Genomic DNA, 25,628 nt, shown 5'->3' with positions numbered 1-25,628 from the left:
GTTGAGAGTCTGCCTGCAGATGCGGGGGATGCGGGTTTGCGCCCTGGTCCGGGAAGATCCCACATGCTGCAGAGCGGCTGGGCCCGTGAGCCATGGCCGCTGAGCCTGTGCGTCTGGAGCCTGTGCTCCGCAACGGGAGAGGCCACAGCAGTGAGAGGCCTGCGTACCGCAAACAACAACAACAACAACAAAAACAACTCTTTAAAAGAATTTATATAATCTAAAATTAAGTATATATGTAGTAACATATGAAAAAAGAATTACTGTGGTCTGTAAGCAGTATTTTTTTATTTTAATGCAAATAAGTAGTTAGAAACTCTCGCTCAAGGAATTGAGTTATATGCAAATATTAGCCTCAAAGCAGTGAAGAAAATTTTATGAAAAGAGGTTTTGAAGAATGGCATGCTAGGACTCCTCACTCATCAGAGGGTGCTAAGGACTGGCAGAGAATCTGCAGCAACTTTTCTAAATTCCCTCTTGGAGAGGATCATGTGCAACTGACATGCAGAATGCAAATCAAGAACAGCTGATACAGACTCAAAGTATTTTTGCAGATGGGCTATTATTATAAACATAACATCAAAAAAACCCAAGATCTGACTACAGCCTATTTAAAAAGTTAACTAAAACTTGGATGCTTGCTAGGGACTCAATATCTTCTAGAAGATATTAGAAGTTTGGCCATGGTTCTGTTTGATCAGTTTTTATGATAATATAAAACAGCAGGTGAAGAACTTCTCCAAGCTAAACTGAAGTATCCTGAGAACAACTTAGAATGCCAAGAACATTCCTATACTGCCCAGTATTTAGGATTAGTACTGGGAGATTAAAGGCATAAGCTTTGTGGTCAGAGAGGACTGAATTGGGATCAAACAGCAGCTCTACTACCAATTGGCTGTGAAACAATGAACCTCTCTGAGTGTCATTTTCTTCACCTGTGAAATAAAAGTACCTACACCTTGGATTTTTGAAAGATTTAGTAAGAATACCTCTGTGTGTGTGTGTGTGTGAGTGAGAGAGATAGAGACAGAAGGAGAGACCATACGTTTGTACATATCTCTATGTGTATCTTTATACAGACAGATGGCACGGAGTATATGGTTTCAGTATATCAATATGGTGACTACACAGTGAAATTTTAATATCATGTGTCACCTCAAACACTGCTAATAACATGCAGAAACATATTTACCTTAAAAACATTTCTTTTTAAATTGTAACAAAATTTTTTTCAGAAAGGTATGCAGAAAGTGATTAAAACTGAGTGCTTTCCTTGTCTCATGAAAACACTAAACAATCAGAAAGATAACAGATAAAAATATATAGTACTACCTCTTGTGTCTGGATTTATCCATGATGTTGCACAGTGAATTTTCAAGGGACATCCATTAAAAACCTTTGAAAAACACGCACCCATCTGGAAAAAAACAAAAAATAACCAAATAAATCTAACGAGTCCTAGTCATTTGCCTTACAGTGGTATCACAAAGTTTTCAGGCACAACTGTCAGATGATATAAGATTTTACTTAGAAGAGTCATTTTATTCTTCCTATCTTCTCAAATAAACAAAGTAGTAATAGCAACTAATTCTTCACAATAATTGCTTATAGAAGAATTACTTACATGTCCCACATTAAGAGTAATACACTATTCTCTGGTAAGAAGGAAATCATAATCTCTACAAAGATGAAAATTTTCTTACTTGGTTTCATGAGCCTAAAAATAGCACTAAGCACTGAATTTAATATTACAAAGTGGAAAAGGTATGGTTGATTTGAAATTCGTATATAGACTTTAATCTCAAAACACAGAGATGTACTTTTAAAAAAAGTTGAGCAATCTGATTATTTTCCCTGGAAGGATTCAACAAAAAGCTTTATTTTTTGATGTTAATATTTATTTATCAGGCTTATTTACAAACCTTTCAGATAATAAATACCTTATAGTGAAAAATAATATCACTCATTTGAACGTTTTTTGATCTTCAAAGAGTAAGATGTTCACGTTGAAATTATTGTTCTGGTTAGAATAAATAAATACAAGAAAGCCTACCCATTTAATTAGTTTTACTAACAAAAACTTGGGGGAGAAAACAATACAGAAATATGCGGTAAGGACAGCACTGTGCATCATTTTAGAGCAGGAATGTTTTCTTTACCAACAGGGAGATAATACTGTGAGTGATTCCTGTTGACTACAGTGGATTAAAAATATTAACACAAAATAATCAATATATTAAATCTTAAGATTTCCTTTTTACTCACAGAAACCTACCAACAAGTATTTTTAAGATTTTAGTTCCCCCAAAAGAACAATAGCCTGGCAATACCACCAGGTGGTAGGAGACCAATAAAAAATGTTTTTATGGTATAGGGCAGAAATTATATCACTTAACTAACCCTGATAATTATCCTTTAAGATAGGTACCAAAATTCACGTATTAAGGTATTGCTAAACCCCTAAAAATCCTAATGACAAAATGAGGCACAAAACAATCAAACCAGTCCCAACCTAAAGTTAACTTGTATAGTTGGTCCAGTTATCAGCTCTTCCCTGTCAACCATGTACCTGATAAAGGAATTTCATCTTGTAGCCCAACAGGAAATCTCATCCCTATTGTATACATAAATCTCTAGACTCAGGAGCCCTTTACACTCAAAACTTCTTTTTTTAAAATGAGGTATGATTATTTAGATCTGTATACTAATTAAAAAGTAGAGTTAAAAAGTAAAAAGGCTAAATAGTAGAGTTGGGAGGTTAAAAACCAGAAAAATTATGGACATTGTCTAAACTAGTATTACATAAGGTTTTAGATTAGAGATTTGTATCAGCGAAAATGTAGTTCTATCCATACTAACCTAAAATTAACATTGAGTTAATATCATTTTAATCCTAAAAAAGATAGCATGGTATATATAGATATAAAAAACCTACAAGGACTATAACCTAGGACATTTACGTTCCAGTTCTAGGTCTGGTTAGAGTTGGGTGTTGTTTTGTGATCTTGCTGACTAAGACCTTTGGGTCTCAGTTTTATTCATGGGCAAAAAGTAGAGTTTGGGCCAGATGTTCCTTCAATGTTCCCTCTAGTTCTAAAATTCTATGTTTTTGATAACTGTGCATTTTCCACATTCCTTCAAAAATATGTGCAAAGAAAATATTAATAATTTTTGAATAAAGCAGCTTTAAAATGTAGAATTTATCATAATTTTCTTTTGCAAAGTTACTTTTCAGATATAATCAATTAATATTTAAATTAGCAATCTTTAAATTTTTTTCAATAATAATGAATTCTTTCAAACAGGCAAAAAAATCCAACCAAAGGTACACATTCAAGCAATTATTTGTCATTGTATTTAGTTTGAAAACTTAACCTATTTGGTATTTATACTTACGTGCACTTTAGGTGTTGGGGGTAAGCCATTACTAATAGGCTTCTAGAAAAAGAACACATGCATGATTATACTTCTTGTTGTTTGGTGTATCAGTACTGTATTTCAAACACATGTATCAGAATAAAATACATGAATACATTCTCTTTGTCAAACAAAACATTATAGATAATACTGAAGTCCCCTATAATCCTTTCACACTCCACTTATTCCTAGTACCTGCCCCCCAAAAATGGTTTATTGTGTATCCTTCCAAACTTTTCTCTAGGCAATTATATGTATGCATGTATTTGTGTATCCTTCCAGACCTTTTTGCACATATTTATATATATGTCCCCACAGAAATACTGTTTTTGTGTGTGTTTTAGAACATAAACAGTTATTCACTGTTTATCAACTTATTCTTTGCCATAACTTTGGGTCTTGGACAGCATAAGTACATTGATTCATTTGCTTTAACTGCAGCACAGTATGAATACAACATACTTTATTTAGCAATTCCCTAATTGTTATTGGATATTTAAAATTATTTTCAAATTTTTACTATAACAACAATGGGGAAATGATCACCCTTGCACATACCTTACTACATGTGTGAATGGTTTTTTTTAAGGATATGTTGTGAGAAGTGAAACTTCTGGAATATGGGGTCTGTACCTTTACATTTTAGTGGATACTGACTGCCAAACTGCCTTTCCAAGTGCCCACTTCATATCGCTCCCACCAGCAATGTACGAGAGTCCTGGTTCCTGATTGTCTCACAGACAATGTTCTCAAACTGATAACAGTTTTTACAGGAGTAAAAAATGTTTTCTCCTGTGTTTCTCATTAACTTGCATGCCTCTGATTGCTAGGAAGGTTGAGAATCTTTTTTAAAAAAAGCTTTTCCTCTTCTGTGAATTCTCCCCCTCCCCCTTTTTTTTTAACTGAGTTACCGTTTTCTTATCTATTTGTTGGAGCTCCTTATATACCTAGACTTGAATACTTTATCTGTTATATATATATTACAAATGTTTTCTCCTAGTCTGCAGATTATGTTAACCTTGTTTACAGAGTGTTTTGTCAAGTGAAGTTTTAAATTTTGATGGACTCAAATGCATGAATCATTGGTTACAGTATATTGATAATTTAAGGAGAGGAAAAATGGCACATCGCTCATCTATTACAATATTCTCAACAGTACCAGAAATTTCTCCAAGGGGTTACATTCCTGGGGTATACGATTTATCCCTGGAGAAGGAATCTCCTTGGGAGAGATTATAATTTAAACGTAAATTTAATGAAAGTCTAGGTTTCTTTTGAGGTTAATCTTAACAGCGTTTTAAGGAATGACATTATAATTTTTTTCTCAATCTAATATAAATCAGAATTGTTTAAATGAGACCAAAATTAAAAAGCTACTGTTAATTGATTTCATATACATGGTACAAATGAAATATTCTGTGTAGTACTACTTACGTGAGTAACTTTTAGACATTTCTAAAATTAAGACTATGAAATGTTACTTTGTAGATATGTTTATGAGGATGTACAGCCTAATACTGCCATCAATTTCTGATAATTTTTTCCATTTTGCAAATGATTTATGTACTTATTTTTTATCACATATCATCTATTTTAGCAAAACATCATTTTTAATTAGGGAGCTCTGAATGTTGTAACTGTCAGATTTAACTTAAGTACTGACAGAATTGGCTGTAAATAATTTCAAGAAGCTGCACAAACTATAATCATGTTTCAATATACCAGGGATACTGTTTATCCTCATACAGTCATGACATATTTATTTCAGAATTATTGAGACTGTTAGTTTAATTACTAGTTCCTTATCCTGATAAAATAAGGTAATAGAAAAAGTGAATTAAAAGTACATAAATTAAAAAATGTATTCATCTATCAAAGGCTATTATACTCGGTTGCAAAATCATTAGGCTGCATTTTTATACTACTACATTAGCAGGGCTGCTGAAATTTAAACTGATGAAAGCAAAAAGGCACTACTCAGTTGGACAGACTTCCTACAGGACATTTCACTTTTGTTAAAAATGTCCTAAGTTTCACAAATTACAATGCATAACCCCAGTCAAATGCTTTAACTGAATTATAAAAAATGGTATGTCATTTCTGTAGCGAAATCTTATGAAACAGTTGAACAGATACAGAACAAAAGCCTCTAGCAATGTGCTTAGTGCACAAAGTATAGCTGTATGCACATAACCATATGTCCTGTGAATTTCTAGAAAAATAACAAATGCTATTATACACAAAAACTTCCCCCAAAATACTGTCTTGTGATCTTGTTGGCAACCACTGAATTGGGAATTTTAAGGATTTTTTTGTTGTTTTAAGTTCTATGATGATGGACAAATGTTGCCTGATGATTAAGAGTAAATTCTTTACAAATGTTAAAAAATTTTAATCTCCCTGATAAATTCTATTTATGTTTCAGTAGTTATGTCATAGTGTTTTATCTAACATTTGTAACAGGAATAGTTGCTAAGGCTAACTTCACCTTTCCTAAAGTGATATATTATATCGACTAGAAAATAATGTTAATTTTTCTTCCTTGTTAGCTATTTTCTTTGAGTAAGAGTAGTAATATCACAAATTATGTAACAGAAATTTGTCCTGAGGTAGAAGCTACGGCTTTCCTTATCTGTCTATGTCCTTCCTTCAGTAAGTTCATTAGACTGTAAAAGCAATGTATAAGAATCATTAATTTTCTCAACAATCACAAGAATACTAAGTGTTTAGCTGTATGCAGAGGTAACATTTTATAATATGCAATATAACAAATTGGCCTAAATAATTTGAACAGTAGAAAGCTTTCATTCATGTTTACCATAGCGGTCATTTTTTTCAAGATTTAAACAATCTATTATCATTGTAATTCATATACTAAAATATAAACATACAAATTTAAAATATATAATTGCTAGAGTTCCATCAACTATAACCGCAAAACTAATTTAATAATGAAAAAGGAAACAAATATAAGTAGAGCTTATGAATATAAATACCTACTGGTACATCTTTCTTTTCTTTCCTTGCAAGGTTTGTGCCTCTGTGGTCATTCTGTTGTTGATATAATGAACTGTCTCGTTCACCATTTAACTGGAAGGAGCTCACTCCATTTCCTTCAGTAAGATATGTTTAAATATATTAGAAAAGGATTAATTTTTATGAAAATTTTCATTCAGAAAATTATCAAGTAGGAAACAAAAAATGTTATCTCTGAGACAGTTTCAGCCTTCATTTGGGATTACCCTATCAGAATATTCACTACTGTAAGAAGTTGTTAATATATGTTCTTCTACTTTTATCTCTATTTCTTTCACAAAGGCAAATTAAAATTCAGGCTGTATCTAAGTACCTATATTTGTGTTAAAAAGAAAAGAAATATTGAATACATAACTACTTTCAGGAAAGGGGCAATTTATAGTCTGTTATCCAAGAAACATTAGTTGCTCTTTTTTTAATTGCTTCTTTTGCATAACACACAAGACACTTTACAGTGTTAAAACAGTACCTTCTAGTATTAATTTGGAGGCAAATACCTAGCAAATACTGACAATCATTTTTCTAAAAATGATTAAATGAAATAAAATAAAGGAGTCAGACAAGGTATCCTCTTCTTTTTCTAAAACAGAAGTAGCCTAGGACCAAACACATTTTCCTTGTTTGTTCAGAGTTTAATTTCTTCTGTTGCCACACTCTAGATAAATAACAAACTGGGTACAAATGATTCTCCAAAAGAGGGAAGGCTAGATATGAAATGAGAAAGAAGAGGCCAAATATCCCAGACTGGGTCATAGGTAATCCTGTCATAAAAACACTTCAAACTATGAGGCAAAAAGCAGAAAATATCTCTAGAGCCATTGCCTTCCTTCTCCCTTCCCCAAAGGAATTTCAAATAATCTCTTAAAAGGAGTCCCTCCATTTTTTTCACACATTATGAAAACCTGGCAACATTCTTATTTCACCTTCCCTTCCCCCATTACCTAAAGCAACAGGCTTCTGTGGAGGTAACCTGGGAGGTGGTGGCCTAGGTGGAACTTGGGAGGGCTTTGCTGGGCTCTCTGACGTGGGACATCTCTTAATTGTCCCTTGATTATCATCCTCAGTAGAATGAGTTTCCTGTGGTATGAATATGGACTTAGGCTGAAATAATACAGAAAAGGAGACCAATGATTAAACATGATATTATTCGTGTTTCATTAAACATGAAAAATACTGAATATCTGCCCTGAAGTAAATATTATTATATATCAGAGGCTTTCAAACTGTGTTTACTAGTTGAGTTTCAACTCTTATTGGGTTATTCAACTATCTGATTCAGGTAATCTTAATATATATCCTAAAAATGTACACTAAAATATTTTCTCAGGAAGAAAAAAAAGACCTGTTTCTATTAATTACTCACAAGCCTACCCACTTAGACTTGCCAAATAAAAATATTCTGGTCTTTATGATCCCCAATTTAAATGTCTCCTTTTATTTTAAACATTCAGGCTAATCAAAGTTCAGCTCCTTACAAGGCTAATCTAAACTGTCTCTTTCAGGTGACTCGTTATCTTTTAGGTTAACGCTTAATCTTTCCGAATGGGGGCAGAAGAAGATGCCAATTAAAATTTTATCAAATGAGAGAATACTAACTCAGCAATATGGGATACCTGGGAAACTCTGTGCAGACAATGGAAAAACCTCCAGTCAGCTGAAGGTTTGGAGAATTTATAAATTCTTATAATGTGTCCCTTATTAGGGCGACTGCTCAGCACTTATCTCTTTGAAATTCAGATCACTGTATTTCTGCTAATGCAAAAGTGAACAAGCAAGAACAGTCCTATTTACCTGGGTGAATCGTGATTTTCTTAAAAGTAAAATAAAAACAAAATATAGTAATACACTGAATATCTAGACTGGTCGGACTCCAATTCTCATTTATAAATCAATTTATAATTGATTTCAAACCTTACAACTCATTTTATAAACAGTTCATTTTATAATTAGAATTTGCTATGCATATATGAACTTTATCAGTTACTAGTAGATTACAGATTGTGAGGAAAAAAACTTATTAAAAGTATGAATTTTCGGGCTTCCCTGGTGGCGCGGTGGTTGAGAGTCCGCCTGCCGATACATGGGACGCGGGTTCGTGCCCCGGTCCGGGAGGGTCCCACGTGCCGCGGAGTGGCTGGACCCGTGAGCCACGGCCGCTGAGCCTGCGCGTACGGAGCCTGTGCTCCGCAACGGGAGAGGCCACAACAGTGAGAGGCCCACGTACCGCAAAAAAAAAAAAAAAAAAAAAAAAAAAGTATGAATTTTCTAACCCAAGTGAAATACTAATCCATTAATTTAATCATTTTCATGTACAAATTTCTGGAACTTATTATTTAGAATAAACACCAAATGACAAGTTGGATAATTAAAAAAAGACAAACAAAAACAATCACAATTGTCTACTTATATCATGGTTAGTAACTTCTTCATGACTTTTCTTTGTGGATCCCAAGTGAAAATAAGCCACAGAGTAAGTAATAATACAGTATTAAAGTGGCAGACACATACACAATTCAAACAGAAAAACAAATCTGCTTACCTTTGGTGGCAAAGGAGGTGGAACTTTTGCTTTCATGGTTGAACTATAAAAACATAAACACTTAGAATCAGAACTCGTCATTTTACAAACAAATCATTACTAAAATATTATTTTTTTAAAGATATGGAGGAAAATTTTGTATAAACAAGTTTCTTTTTCTAAGGTTATGAGCATTTTTCAAAATACTTTGTGAAATGTTCAAGTTATGCTAAATGAAGTATTATTCAAAAGTAACTGAGTAGATATGCTTTCTTGCTTTCAAATATTATTTTAGTAATTAAAACTGGAAAAGATAGCCACAATTCCAATTTATATCAATTGAAAGGCAGTTAATATAAAAACACAAACAACAGTTGGTTTAAGGAAAAATAGCAAAATGATATAAAAATATATTACAATGTAAGCTTCATTTTTTTTTTTTTTTTTTTTTTTTTTCCCTTTTTTGTGGTATGCGGGCCTCACCGTTGGGGCCTCTCCCGTTGCGGAGCATAGGCTCCGGACGCGCAGGCTCAGCGGCCATGGCTCAGGGGCCCAGCCGCTCCGCGGCATGTGGGATCCTCCCAGACCGGGGCACGAACCTGCGTCCCCTGCATCAGCAGGCGGACTCTCAACCACTGCGCCACCAGGGAAGCCCTGTAAGCTTCATTTTTACTACTGTTAGATATGGAATATCTCTGATGAAGCTCATCAAAAGCTATATACATACTCTATGAAATAACTGGCAGAATTTATTTGGCTGAAGCTAAGATTCATTACAACTCAGAACTGGAGTTTTAGAAGTACTAAAAATTAAAAGATTATGGAGCATATACTCTCAGATGAGGAGACTGAGGCCAAGAGAGGTTAAATGACCTGATTCAAGGTCACAGAGTGGGGTGAGGTAGAAAGGAAAATCAATGCCCCAGCTGCTTCTCAGGTGTTTTTGTCACTCTATCATGAAACTGCATCTTTCTTTAAAAGCAAACAACAAAACCCCCAAAACCAAAAGGACTAAATATTAATAATTATATAAGTGAAAATATTCCCCCTTTAAAAATACATTTATATCCAAATTATTTATTTGAAACATATCAGATGAAATTTAATCAACCATATAGTAAGATTCTTTGTAGCTGTTGTAATAATAATAGCAATTACTGACTAATTTATAACATTAAACTACAGGATATGTTTACTGTCTTTGTAAATTTTTTTCAAAGTTCTTTTTTTATCAACTCGTGCTATGGACTGAATTGTGTCCACTCAAAATTTGTAGGTTGAAACCTTAACCTCCAATGTGCTTGTATTTGGACACAGGGCTTGTAGGAGGTAACTGAGGTTAAATGAGATCATATGGGTGGGGAGCTAATCCAATAGGATTGGTGGCTTTATAAGAAGAGGAAGAGATCTCGATCTCGATCTCTCTCTGTCTCTCTGTGCACAGATTGAGAAAAGGCCATGTGAAGACACAGCAAGAAGGCAGCTGTCTACAAGCCAGGACGAGGGCCCTCACCGGGAACTATATCTGTGGGCACCTTACCTTGGACATCCCAGCCTCCAGAACTGTGACAAATCTCTGTTGTTCGAGCCACTCAGTCCATGGTATTTTGTTATGGCAGCCTGAGCTAAGACATATTTTGGTACTAAGAAGTGGGGTGCTACTGTAATAAATACATAAAAATGTGGAAGCAGTTATGGAACTGGGTAATAGGTAAAGGCTGGAAGAGTTTGGGGGTACATGCTAGAAGTATAGACGTTAAGAGCAAGAGGTCAATGAGAAAAGAGGACAGCCGGTAAGAAAGCTTCCATCTTCTTAGAGAATACACAAATAGTCATTAACAGAATGTCCTTTAATGGACATTAAAGGACATTCTGGTGAGGTCTCAAGATGGAAATGATGAACGAGTTATTGGAAACTGGAGGAAAGGTAATCATTGTTATAAAGTGGCAGAGAACTCGGCTGAATTGCGTTCATGTTCTAGTGTTTTGTGGAAGGAAGATCTGCAAGGGATGAAACCAGATAGTTAGCTGAGGAGATTTCTAAGCAAAGTGCTGAAGGAGAGGCTTGGTTCTTTCTGACTGTTACAGTGAAATGTGATTGTATTTGGAGACAGCGCTTTTGGGAGGTAATTAAGGCTAACTGAGGTAATAAGAATGAGGTCCTGATCAGATAGGACTGGTGGCCTTATAAAAAGAGGGAGAGAGATTTCTCTCTCTGCATGCACACACTGAGGAAAGTCCATCTGAGGACATACTGAGAAGGCAGCTGCCTGCAAGCCTGGAAGAGAGCTCTCACCAGGAACTTAACTGTCCAGCAGCCCAGCCTCCAGAACCATGAGAAATAAATACCAGTCTATGGTATTTTGTTAAGGATGCCCGAATCAACTAATACAATTAGAACAGAGAAAAGGAAAGAAACTGTGGTACAACCCATGATACTATATTATTAATGATATTAAAATTACTTCAATATTAAGCTGCCAGATTTACTAAATCAGGTCAAATGACACTTTTTCTTTTACCAAAAATGGAAACAGAACTTACTGTTTAGATTCATCATCATCCCCTTCATCATCTTCTAAATGTGCCACATGCCCTCTGAGGATAAAGAAGGATAATTCCACTGTTACCAAATGGACTTTACCAAAACAGCTTAAGAAGAAATTTTAGAAAATGCAGGAAGGGCTACTGTAGGACAGAATTTTATTTCTATGTCTTTACAGGATTCAGGATATTAAAACAACAACAACAACAATACAATCTTAGGCTACATGATAGAGAAGGGGGCAAAGAGACTTTACTCATCTGTAACAAAGTATTTTAAGCTTAATTAAAAATTAAAGTTACCGCTGATGTAATTCTTCTTCAACAGACTTCAGAAGACTCCTTAGGAGAAAGATAAAAATTAAAAAGAATGTGAATAAAGCAAAGAAATAACTAAGTACAATTTTTCATCACTTTTACCTTATCTATAAATTTTAAATACTTTTTTACTATTCACTAAAAACTTGCTGTAACGATCATCCCTATACCATAAAACATCAGGTTATATTTAATGAGGTATCTATTTTCTGTTGCTCATGTCTTTATACATGTATTTTAAGTGAACAAAATAAATCCAACTGTTTATTGAAAAATACCAATTCAGACAAAGGACAACCCACCATGAAATGTCACAATTGGGACTGACAAAACAATAATTGCAGGGTCACAGTCAGGGGTTTCCAGGATTTAAATTTTACCTGGAATATTTTACCTGACACCTGAAATTATATTTTCTTTTTCTTCATATAAGAAAGGTGACACACTTTAAAAAAACATCATGCTCTCAGGCAACCCTACAAAATGAAACTCAACGTGTTGGATCTCTGCAAAAGCTTGCATGCATGTGATGTGAATACATGAATGTAGTAGCACTTTGCTTTCACAGAAGACACTCACTTACCTGAAGTATCTGTTCTCCAGTGGTGTACTGGCAAACACATTTACACTTTTGGGAGACTAAGCCTGTATCAGACTAGGTGTGAGGATTTTATCATTAGGAGCAATTTATAAAACTTTGATATTCAGGAATGTAAGAGAGAACTCACGGCATTCCTGAAGTTCCCTTACTTCTTTTCACTGCAAGTTCATGCAACATACCTCCTATATTATACTCTTCAAGCATTAGAAACTCAATAGCCTTCTTAAAGCTAACGAGATAGAAATAAGGTTACTGACAGATTACTGTGGCAAAAGTGATTCAGCAGAAAATTTACTCTCAAAAGTTGTAAGGCAGTACCTTCTAATTATTTCCCCTTCCTATATATAGTGGAAAAAACTGCCCTCAGAATTATCAAAGCATAAAACCAGAGAAACTGAAAGGTATGGTTAGCTGGTATAAACAATTAATAGAATAGATTTTAGCCATCAAATGTTTAAATTAGGATAGTTTAATAACAATTTAAGTATTAAAAAGTGACAAAGTTTTAAATCTGGAGTTGTAAATGACATAGGAAAACCATAAACTAATTGCAAATCCTATTTTGCAGATAAAATATTAAGGTACTTCAGTCAAATGTATTACCTATTCACAAAGCTCTTTGAGGACTAGCTCTAAGAAGACAGGACTTCTACCTAGAGGTAGTACAGCAAAATGATGACAGCTTGTGAAGCAAACACAGCCTGAATCTGAATCATGCCTCTGCCAATGTAAGCTATGTGGCCTTCAATAAGTTACTCTGATTTTCCTGAGCAAAATGGGAATTACAATAGTACCTATGTCAAAATGTTTATCTGTATATACAATTAATTAATTCTTTGAATAGCATTTCAGAGCACAGTAAGTACTCAATTAGTGTTTTCTTTATTATTATCAACTAAGCAACATTTCTCTAAACCAGCAATTCTCAAAGCACAGTCTGGGGATCCTGGGGGTCCTTTAGGCTCCTGTAAGAGGTCTGCAAGGTAAAAAACTATTTTCATAATCTAAAGCACAATTTTTTTTTTTTTTTTACTCTTATTCACTCTTTTTCTTTCTTTTTTCACTCTTACTCTTTCATTGAGGATGAAACTCTGGAGTTTTCTGGAGACTATGAGATGTATGATATCATAATAGATTAGTAACAGATATGAGAATCCAGCTGTCTTCTATTAAGCCAGACGTTAAGGAGATCTGCAAAAAATATAAAACAATGCCACCTTTCTTACTAATATTTTGTTTCAGGAAAAAAACAGCTATTCTTCATAAAAAATGTTATTTGTGGCCCTCAAAAAATCATTTGCTGTATTATACTGACATATATAAAGCTGCTTCTAAGTCTCACGAGAGGAACAAAGTGGTGTTGCAAAGAGGGTACCATTAAGAGGTGGCATTTGAGTTGGTTCTTTCTTTTTAAAGATTTTTTTTGATGTGGACCATTTTTAAAGTCTTCATTGAATTCGTTACAATACTGCTTCTGTTTTTATGTTTTGGTTTTTTGGCCACGAGGCATGTGAGATCTTAGCTCCTGACCAGGGTTCGAACCCACACCCCCTGCACTGGAAGGTGAAGTCTCAACCACTGGATCACCAGGGAAGTCCCTGAATTGGTTCTTAAAAATGAGGAATATTTTAAGGGCTTCCCTGGTGGCGCAGTGGTTGAGAATCCGCCTGCCGATGCAGGAGACACGGGTTCGTGCCCGGGTCCGGGAAGATCCCACATGCCGCAGAGCAACTAAGCCCGTGAGCCATGGCCGCTAGGCCTGCGCGTCCGGAGCCTGTGCTCCGCAATGGGAGAGGCCACAACAGTGAGAGGCCCGCGTACCGCAAAAAAAAAAAAAAAAAAAAAAGAGGAATATTTTAATACACACAGAATTTTTTTTCATGATAACATGGAATGAGTATATTACTATTTGAAATAAATAAATATTTTGAAAAGTTTTCAGTTTAAATTTCCAGTACTATAAATATTGATATTTATAAGTGATATAAACAAAAGCTCATTGGAATTCTTAATAATTTTTAAGACCGTAAAGGGATCCTGAGACTAAGAATTTCGGAAGCACTGCTTTAAATTATTTTACCAAATTAAACGTAATATCTCTGAACTGTACAGTGGGCTTTCACATCATCTTAGAAGATGTGAAAACAAACTTTTTCTTAAGCATGTGACAATATTTTTTGAGCCATTTCTTTTTCCAGTAGAGAATATTAGCATTTGAAAATAATTAAGAGGGGAATTTAAATGTAGTTTATTTTCAGTTTACCATATTTAATTGTATTTATATGGCATTCCACTTTTTAAAACATTATCTTCCTGGGAGTATAGGTTCTGTAAGAAAATGAGAACATGAAAAAGCAGATATCCTAAGGCTAGGGACTCATATGTATATTTTTTAATTCATTTACTTGTAAATTTCCTACTATGTGTTAAGATATTTTGTTAATAAAGTTACAGAATTCATGAAGTCTTAATGAAAAGTAGAAAATATCATTTGCTTTTCAGCCTTTATAAAAGAGAAAATGAAATATGGCTAATTTGCATAAAGGTTCATTTATACTGTATCTTGAGAGCATTGGAGAAAAATGTGATACTGATTTAATCACCCATACTGGATGTGACATAATAAATAATGTCACTATTTGCTGGTCTACTTGGATTCCTCTATTATGGAATTCTGAGAAAGTTATGAATAAAACAAAACAAAAATGATGCCCTCATATTGAACTAAGTCAACCGAAAATGACCAGAAAATCTGGATGAAGAGGTTAAAAATGGAAAAACATGCAAACATAGATCATAGATTTAACTGATAAAATGAAGAAACTGATAGGGAGAGAAGTAAAAAACCACCACCAAAGTATTTGGCATATTTGAATTAGCTGGTTACTAGAACCATTCAGAATTGCCTAACTGGCTCAAAACAATCTGTAAGTATTGCCCTGATTGTATTTGAGAACAAACCAAAAAACTTCCCTATTTCTTTAAAACCAAAAAGCAATTTTATTCTCTCATATTCACTTGCTCTTACAATCAACATTTACTGAGTAAACACTACAAATAAGGGCAACTAATGTGTATTAAACTCTATATGTGCTAAATGCTTTATAATGATTATTCCATTTCACCCTTAGCATACTATGAGGCAGGTACTATTATAATCCCCATTTATTAGAGAAAATTGAGGTAAATTTCTCCAAGTTACACAGTTTATAGCAAGAGACAGTTCTGACTCTGGAGCTGGCATTTACTACTACTATACTTAATTATGCCAGGAATTTCTTTTCACTATTATTTAAGTCTTTAGAAGAGAATTTATTTTCAGAACTTTTGCTCTACATTAAAAACAAAATCAGAAATAATTTAGAGTTTTCATTTTAAAATAGTATTTTGTTGATTTAAATAGTCAGAAAAGTTGACCCCAATAATAACAATTCAAAAGAAAACAACCCAATAAGTCAAAACACATATGCATTCTGTAAACACAAACTTAGTTCCTGCGTGGTCTGGAATAGGCAGAAACCCATAAATGGAAATCTGTCTGCCTGATCACCTATGGAGAAAGCAGGAAATCCTGTGAGTTTTAAACACTGCCTAGTCACAAGAATAAAGCAGACATAGCAGTACATTAAGAGAAGTGCTACATCCATGCTCATGTCACATGTATGTATATACCTGTACACGAAACACAGCCAAAGCGTAAACTTTGGGGCAACCTACCTTGCCAGTGATTCGTTATATAGAATAAAGTTCCTTAAGCAGGGATCCAATTAATCAAAAAATGAAGGTTGGGGAAATTATTAACATTTTACCTAGCCAAAGTAACTATATGATATGAAAATGTCTAACAATCAAAAAAAATCAGACAATGGGAACTAAGGAATCTAGAAAAGCATTTAATGATAGGCCATTTTGGGGGTATTTTTGCAAGTATATAATATAAAAATATATTTAAAATAAACCAAAGTAAATGAAATATTTTTTGAAATTATACAATCTCTTAAAATACATCAAAATTTGCTAACAATATCCTTAAAACTAGTGACCTGAAATTTAGACAAAATAACACAAAAACACATCAGAATTTATTTGCTAACCCATTATGAGACAAACTTTCCTTTGTTGCCCATCAACAAATCAAGACAAACTATAAACAGCAAATGTTACTATTTTGATAAAATTTCATTTTTCAACCAGGGAAATTTTAGACTTATTTTCCATTTTAGGAAACATAAGGTTTAACACAAAAACAAAAACAAAAACAAAAACAAAAACTTCATGTTATTTAACTGAAGTTCAGCAAAATCAAAACTAATGCATTTCTCTAGCTTGTCATTCAAAGCCTTTTCTGGGTTAAGAAAAGAGTATTTAAACATTTCATTTATAAAAAAAGAGACATGATTTTGCGTTATTATCTCTAAATCTGAGTTGCTTGTCTTTTAGTCACCTGCTTAACATATTTTAACTAAAATATGGGTATATAATAGATCTCAACCCTCTAATATCAGTGAAATTATATTTAGAAATTTTAAGTAGTTCTGATTATTGAAATAATATCTACATAGCTGGGAGATTTTGGCAATTTAAATATTTCCTTATAAATTAGCTTTTATAATGACAGTTTATCCATGAACTCAGGAAATGAGACTTCCTGTCCCCATATCTTGCTAATTCAGGCCTACAAACATCTTAAATTGTTACACCTTGTAAGCTGCCTTTTCACCACTGTGCTGCACCACCTAGAAAGTGCCTGGTATACTGCAGACCTTAAACAACCGTTGGATTTATTTCTTGCATAAAATAAATAACTTTTAAAACTTTAGACATATTTTAACGGCTATCTACTTTTTAAAAGACTCTTAACAGCTAAAAAGTTAAGACAAAGATTTTTAAATAGTGTGAATATTTTCATCTGTTTTCATAGGCCAACACATCTGGGAGACGTACCAAAGCAAGTTTTGTAAGTAATAAACAGGTCAACTTTGCACATAAAAGAAATAAATTGCTGAAACATATATTCATCTTTTGTTGGAATGTACTTACTTTCTCTACCAGGTAAGGTCTACAAAGTAGCTTGATACAAAAAATTTAAGGTGACTCTCCCCATTATGACAATTATTGAGTAGATGATTAGCAAGGCAGTAATAAAGAAAAGTTAAAAGCATATTATAAAATATAGCTACCAGACTAGTACAATTTACTACTGTAAATATTTAAAATACAATTAATATAAAACATATTTTAAGGCAATTTAAGTATTCTTAAATTTAAATTTAATTTTAAAAGAATTTTACTTACTTGTTTGCACCTAAAAAGTAACTACTTTGGTGTCCTTGTCCATATTCTAGTTGTAGATCCTAATAGTACAGAATAAAATATTCAGCAAAATAGTAGTGTATCACAAATCATGATACACTAACGCATATTGTTTTTAAAAGAGAAACCCCAGACTTCAAATAAATCTGTATTGCTATATGCTCTTAAAAAGAAAGCAAGGTAGGACTTCCAACAATAAAAGATTTCAGAAGTTTGTAGTCCTAATTTATATATTTTATTATTTAAGTTACCAAAATTTTCCTGGGAACTTGTTTGAACACTATATGCAAGTTTCATTTATGGTTATTGCTACTGTAATTAACATTTGTAAAAATCAGTTTTTGGAATGAAAAAAGCTGAAATAAGGCATTTATGATCAAGCCATAATGAAGCAAAAATGATTACAGAAGAGAACAAGCAACAAAAATCTTGGTTTGACTTTGTATATAAGATCTGCAATAATTCTGTATATATACACATTCACATATTTCTACTACTGCTTCATGCAGGTAATAATTTTTTAAAGGTTAAAAAGAAGGTGGTCTTTTAAAGTAAATTATACATGTGAAATTGCACAAGATTATAAACTACATTTAAGGACTTTTAATATTTTTTTAAAGAGTTAAGTACCAAAACTTCAAATGAATATTATTAAGGCAGTTCTTCAACTATTTAAACATTTCCACTGAACGCTACAGGTTGTAGAGTTAAGAAGTGAAATTTAAAGGAACTAACAATCTATGTGCTCGACTCAAATGACTTCTTGAGGAAAAAAAATGCTTTCCAACAACCACAGAAAGTACAGTTTCCTTTTCTCCCACTGTATTTCAAGCACTGTTTTAATGATTAAGGGGGAATATTTAACATTTTAAATGAATTTTATTTTCATTAGAATATAGTGTACTTAAAGCGCTATCTAGTTTTACAAGATACTGCCAGATGCACAATGAGGACTTAATGCAAAAGTTACCGTCTTGGAGCAGCCTTCCAAGACTGTCCAGGAAGATAGGTGTAACCTTCTTCGCGACTCCATGGCATTTAAGACATAGTTCTCCTCTAGCATTTACACTGACTTTTAATTAACTTATTTACAAGTTTTTAAAAATAGTAACCAGGCTATAAGCTCCTCAAACAAAGGAAAATTGTCAAATCCACCTTTTTCCCCTACAGCCTAGGGTCTAGCATCGTAGCTGGCACACACTAATTAGGCCCTAAAAAAATGCGTGTTCAAATGCCACTTGTTTATTTTACTGTAAACAGATAACTAACACTTCAGCCTCGTTAAGATACACATAGATAATTATAGATCACACAAATAATAAGCCTAGAAATATGAGACTTCTAAGCAATACATCACATTTAAGTGAAAAGTTAAAAGCCAAAAGCCTGGTTTAGACAAAGCTCAAATTTTGTCTTCTTCAATAATTGTGTTCTTCCATGCATAATAATATACGTTCTTACCAGTGACAGAACAGATAACACATCATAAACAAAAAAGATTAGTGAACTGTCACACTGGTATCACATAAAATTCTAATGAAAAAGGACACCTGTTCTCTTTAATTTGTAATGATATATCTTAATAGGATGAAATTGCTATTATCATAAGACTGCCACACAATTATTATGCTGCACTATTTAAGTGGTCATGACTTTATATAGGAGACTTTAAGCTTTGGTATTTAGTAAAGAAAAGTACTAATCTCAATGAATACCTTCCTGAATTCAACTTCATTTTCTTCAGCTACGCATAACTGGTCCCTTCTACCGGACCAGCAACCTCTTTAGCCAATATAATCTCTTAAGCCTTTAATCAAATGACAGCTTTCAAAAGCGTTAATTTGTGCAGAGTGGCCATGGCTTGTGTTATATAAATATAGATATGTCCTAAGAATAGCTAGCTCATCTGCTACATGACAATTACCAGGTTGATGATAATAATTAAAAAAAAAAATCAACTGATACATTTAGGAAGGTAAGAGAAGAATCTGAAATAACTAATGAAATATTTTAATAGAAAAATGGAGTGTAAGTTCACATACAGAATAACATTCAGGATGGGGAGAAGTTGCTGACAGATCCAGGTCTGATGATTAAATGTGGCATGTGTTAAGCCCTACCAGGAAAGCTAAAATTGAAAGGGTTTCATTCTTTAGTAATTCCTTCTCTGTAAATCAAGTTATGTTTTAGCATCCATAGGAAAAAAACAAACAAACAAACCCATGTGCTAGGCATGTCATCAAGGAAAAGAACTATACTAAATCCTTCTAATAAGTAGTTAATCTCATTTAATTCAACCATTATTTACCAAGCACTTATTATATGGCAGGAATTCAGACAGCAAATCAGACAAGAAAAATGAGAATAAATAAAAAGGAAAGGAAGAAAAGGGAAACTTGGGCAAAGTTAGTAGTCATTTATGTATCTTTAGGGTAGTCTAAGAAAGACTGATCTAAAATGCTTTCCAAAGGGACTTGGAAGCTATTCTGTAATAGAAAAATGCTACCAAAGTTATGCTTGGAAAAGCACTCAAAATAACCCTATAAAATGATGGTAAAACATGGCCATTCTTTATAAACTAAATAAGAATACATTTGAACATGCCAGGATAGACATAAAAAATTTAGTAGCATAAATCAGGCATCAACTTATTAATGAATGACAGTGTTTAAACTACACAAAGTCAAAGCAGTAGCAACATGGATGAAAACATGCAATAGCCCAGTATAGATTCAGATTGAACACTCAGCAAAAAATTTAAGATGGTCAACCTAAGCCCAATTAAAATATCTTTTGGGGTCAGAAAGTCCTAACTTCAGTGATTTAATGAATAGAGGAGTACTTCTGAACTCGGATAGAGCCTCTAAGAAGATATGGTCCCCGCAAGAGCTGAAAAAGAACAGAGGACATGGCGTGGAACACTGGAAAAGGAAAATACATGACCAAGAAAATGTTATTATTGTTTTTTTTAAAAACTCATCTGGAGATTACAAAGTCTATCTATACCTGATGAGAAAACAGCAGGAAGTCAAAAGAACCGTTACAGTTGGCTACAAAAACACAAAAGAAAAAATACTTTAACAATATGTTTTAACCAAGAAAAAAGAGAAGAGCGGAATTTTTTTTTCTCATAAAAAAAATGAGAAAATATGGCACACGACTAAGGTGTTAGGAGACACCTTTTAATGTAGTAGATAACCCTCGATAATTCTTATTTCTTAAAAAGAAAATCAAGTAGGGTCAGAACACTAACTGAATAAGCAGCGTCCTGACTAATAAAAGCTGAAGACTTAAGGGGACTCAAAGTGAATAAACATGACTTTTGTATAGAAAGGTTGGAAATGAATATCAGCAGGTTAGTTTTCTTTTTCTTTCTTAATTTTACTGAAGTACAGTTGAAGCAGGTTAGTTTTGATACTCTAGAAAATGTCCTGTAATTGTGCAATTATGAAGTGAGTTTTCCCTAGAAATTGCTTCATATATAATAGGTAAGAAAAGTGACCATACAACATAAATTTTATAGTAAGTAATAGTTTAACAGATTTAAAATTAACAAAGTTGATGTTTCTTTTCCAGAATAAATTTAACTTTATTTATAGATTTTATTCAATTCTGACCTAATTCAGGGGTAATCTTGTAGTACTTCTGTTATGGTTACGGATAATGATAAATTGAGTATATCTTTTGGACATGTTTTTAATTATAACCTAAATATTTTATTCTTACTTTTTCAGGTATATTATAAGTTTCTTCAGAGCAATGATTATGTTACTACTTATGTTCCTCCACAGCAATTAACATAGTGTTTTACATATACAGTTGACCCTGGAACAACATGGGTTTAAACTGTATGAGTCCACTTATATGCTGATTTTTTTCAATAAATACATACTGCAGTATCACGTGATCTGCTGTTGGTTGAATCCAAAGATGCAGAGTCACAGGAAGGCCAACTATAAAGTTATACTCGGATTTTCAACTGCTGGTGTCCCTAATCCCCTTGTTGTTTAAGGGTTAACTGCTCTTACCTTTCAATATATTCTTCACTGGTATATGGGCTAAAATGCCTAGTAGAACTAGGAAAATTAGAAAAAATTAGCAGCAGCTGAACAGATGTGTAATACCTTTTAACATAAAGACAGCATCTTGTAGATTGGCTATATCCATTCTTATGGTTATGGGCAAAACTCTTATTATTATGGAATTTTGCTGAGTTTTTTCTTTGCTTTTTAAACTCAGGTATCTTTCAAAATTTAAAGACCTTTCAACTCACTAACAATGTTAAAATTCAAGCTCTGTTACTCTGGTTTCATATATTATGATTGCCTGATTGAAAAAAAAAACCTTTACTATAGTAATGATTCTAAATTCATTTACAAAAATCATAAGATGAATACACTTAGCACTTAAAACAACCAGAAATCATTGATGACATGGAAGTTTTAGGCAGCAAGGTCTTTAAGGGGATAAATGTTTCTTTTGGGTCCCAAAAGATTTAGGGCTGTCATCTTGGTGCCAATTGTCTACTAAGGTGACAGCCAGACATTCTGGGTCCATCAGGTTTCTAGTGGCCAGCAGTAAGTATTTAAGAATTGAAATCCTGTTCACAGTGCTAAGGTTTTAGAACTATGAAAGTAGGAGACTGAAATAATTATGGACACTTCACATCAAAAAACAAAAATACTAATTTGAAAAGACACATGCACTTCAATGTTCATAGACGCACTATTTACAATAGCCAAGACATGGAAGCAACCCAGGTGCCCATATCAACAGAAGATGTGGTATATACATACAGTGGAATATTACTCAACCATAAAAAAGAATGTAACATTGCCATTTCCAGCAATGTGGATGGGCCTAGAGAATATTATTCTTAGTGAAATAAATCAGACAAAGACAAATATCATATGACATCACTTATATGTAGAATCTAAAAAATAATACAAATGAATCTATTTACAAAACAGAAACAGACTCACAAACACAGAAAATAAACTTATGCTTACCAAAAGGGAGAGGGAAGGGGGAGAGAAAAGTTAGGAGTATGGGATTAACAGATACAAACTACTGCACATAAAATAGATAAGCAAAAAGGATTTGCTATATAGCACAGGGAATTATACCCAATATCTTATAATAACCTATAATGGAACATAATCTTATTAAAAAAACCCTGAATCACTACGCTATACATCTGAAACTAATGGAATATTGTAAATCAACTATACTTCAATAATATACACATACACACACACCAGAAAATAACAAGTATCAAAGAGGATGTGGAGAAATTGGAACCCTTGTGCATTGCTGGTGGGAACTGTAAAATGATGCAGCGGCTATGGCAAACAGTATGGTAATTCCCCCCAAAATCAAGCATAGAATTATCATATGATCCAGCAATTCCCCTTTTAGTTATATACCCAAAAGAACTAAAAGCGGAAACTTGACAGATACTTGTATATCTAGGTACACAGATGCATTATTCACAAAAGCGTCTGTTGATGGATGAATGGATAAACAACATGTGATTATACATATAATGAAATATTATTCAGGCTTAAGAAATTTTGACACATGCTACAGCATGGATGAATCTTGAAGATGTTATGACATTATGCCCAGTGAAGCGAGCCAGTCACTTACATTATTTGTCACAAAACAACAAATAATGTATGATTCCACTTACGTGAGGTACCTAGAGTACAGAAAAATTCAGAGACAGAAAACAGAATAGCAGAATGGGAGTTATTGTATAATAGGTAAGGGGTTGCAGTATAAGAAGATGAAAACGTTCTGGAGATCAACAGTGGTGATGGTTGCACAACGATATGAATGTACTTAATGCCACTGGACTGTACACTTAAAAATGGTCACAATGGTAAATTTTATGTTATGCATACTTTACTACAATAAGAAAATAACTATAGAACATACATGTTGATTCAAAAGAGAGAGAGCATGAGCACAAGACGAGTATTAGTGGGGAAAAAACATCGACATTGCTGCATAGAGGCAACAGTGGTTTAGGTTGGAATTGTTGAGCCAGGGTGCTTAGGTCAAATCCCAGCTCCACTATTATTTAGTTGGGTGGTTAAAGTCGATTTCAGCTTCTATGCACTTTAAATCCCCTTATTTGTAAAACAAGGATTATAATTTAACATATTTAAAGTGTTTAAAATAAAATATAAAGCCTGGTTTAAAAAAACTTCTAGTGCTAGCTTTTATCATTAAAAATGGGCTTTTTGGGCTTCCCTGGTGGCGCAGTGGTTGAGAGTCCGCCTGCTGATGCAGGGGACACGGGTTCGTGTCCGGTCCGGGAAGATGCCACATGCAGTGGAGCTGCTGGGCCCGTGAGCCATGGCCGCTGGGCCTGCGCGTCCGGAGCCTGTGCTCCGCAACGGGAGAGGCCACAACGGTGAGAGGTCAGCGTAACGCAAAAAAAAAGTGGTCTTTTTAAGGTTGCTTTTATAAATAGTAGGATCTGACGAGTATTTCAATCATCCCTCTTCTGCCAGAACTATCCACAAGTTAATTGTCCCTAAAGCCCTTCTCTGTCACAAGACTCCCTTGTCAGCTGCTCCCTCTATCATAAGAAACTACTGATTATGTAAGGGGTGTGGGAGGTAGTTCTAGGGAACAGAGCCATGGTAACTCACTAGAGTTACTAGGCTAGTTACACACAGGGTAGAGAAAAGAATATTTGTAACTCTAAAAGTAGTATATTTCTGGTTTTGGTGTTGTATTTTCCTGGAGAATATTTTTTTTTTTTTTTTTTTTTTTTTTTTTGTGGTACGCGGGCCTCTCACTGTTGTGGCCTCTCCCGTTGCGGAGCACAGGCTCCGGACACGCAGGCTCAGCGGCCACGGCTCACAGGCCCAGCCGCTCCGCGGCATGTGGGATCTTCCCGGACCGGGGCGCGAACCCGTGTCCCCTGCATTGGCAGGCGGATTCTCAACCACTGCGCCACCAGGGAAGCCCCTCCTGGAGAATATTAATACATAAAACAGTCAATTTAAACTTTTGATTCCGTGGTCTTTTATTTCCACAACAAATGTCACTATTGTCATTCTAGCCTACATATGCCTAATTCTGAAGAAATTTTCAGTCCAGAAATCACTGGCAGTGCTGTCTTCAGGCACTGCACCTCACTTGTCCCCTCACATGGTTAATTCTGGTCTCATGCTTTCTGGCCTCTCTGGGCCATTTACTGACTCTTCTAGGGTTCCAACTGCTTCTTCCCACCTCTAGTGTTGGTTCTGCGACTGAAAAACAGGCATCACCTCTGTGGTGACCAATTTTCTGTACTTTCTTTCTTCAGACCTAACCGGGGAACACATGCAATCTCATGGTTTCATCTATCATTTCCTCTTTGATGACTTCAATCTTCCTTCTCTGAGATAATCCCATAATTCTAGTAGTAGTGTAACCGTTCCATAATTTCAGCTCTTTATCTGCCATCTCTCAGAACTGTGCCAATGACTGTTCCCATGTTAATTCCCATGACACTTAGTAGTCAACTGTCCATTATTTTCCTGGAAAATATATAATGGTTCCTATACAATACTGAAATCAGTCTTTTAGTCCCTCCCAGAAGGCAGATGAACCATATTAACCCAAAAGCTTTCCTCCTTCTTTGACTTCCATAGTACCTATTATATGTTAGACTTTCCTCATCAATAGTCACCACCAGAAAAAATTTTGGCAATGTACTGTACATTTTGTTGCATGGCTAAGAGTATATATATACAAGTATTTTCCACTGATCCAAGACTGCAACTTTCCTAAAAGAGAAATTATGTCTAAAAATCTCTTTTATGTTCTACAAATGTTACTGGGCATAGATACAGGAATTTATATAAAGAATCATTTCAACTA

The 25,628-nt window shown here is 34.1% G+C and overlaps 1 protein-coding gene across 6 annotated transcripts in view; it reads right to left on the bottom strand.

Annotated features, from left to right (window-relative positions):
- The window catches only part of MAP4K3 (mitogen-activated protein kinase kinase kinase kinase 3), a 205,515-nt gene that overhangs the window by 24,390 nt on the left and 155,497 nt on the right, over positions 1-25,628 (bottom strand). For 4 of the 6 annotated variants that reach the window (XM_067007729.1, XM_067007730.1, XM_067007731.1 and 1 more), the window contains 9 exons: positions 17,730-17,788; positions 16,152-16,184; positions 11,819-11,857; positions 11,516-11,569; positions 8,993-9,035; positions 7,395-7,554; positions 6,418-6,530; positions 3,397-3,438; positions 1,333-1,417 (listed from right to left, as the gene is read on the bottom strand). In XM_067007729.1, the coding sequence (XP_066863830.1) occupies positions 1,333-1,417; positions 3,397-3,438; positions 6,418-6,530; positions 7,395-7,554; positions 8,993-9,035; positions 11,516-11,569; positions 11,819-11,857; positions 16,152-16,184; positions 17,730-17,788 (628 nt within the window). The remainder of the gene's footprint in view (positions 1-1,332; positions 1,418-3,396; positions 3,439-6,417; positions 6,531-7,394; positions 7,555-8,992; positions 9,036-11,515; positions 11,570-11,818; positions 11,858-16,151; positions 16,185-17,729; positions 17,789-25,628) is intronic. The other 2 variants (XM_059078812.2, XM_059078810.2) reach the window with 1 other exon arrangement.

This window comes from Kogia breviceps, chromosome 11, assembly GCF_026419965.1.
Source record: "Kogia breviceps isolate mKogBre1 chromosome 11, mKogBre1 haplotype 1, whole genome shotgun sequence".
Lineage (NCBI taxonomy): Eukaryota > Metazoa > Chordata > Mammalia > Artiodactyla > Physeteridae > Kogia > Kogia breviceps.
The sequence above is the reverse complement of the archived record's forward strand: the minus strand, read 5'-3'. Positions and strand labels throughout refer to the sequence as shown.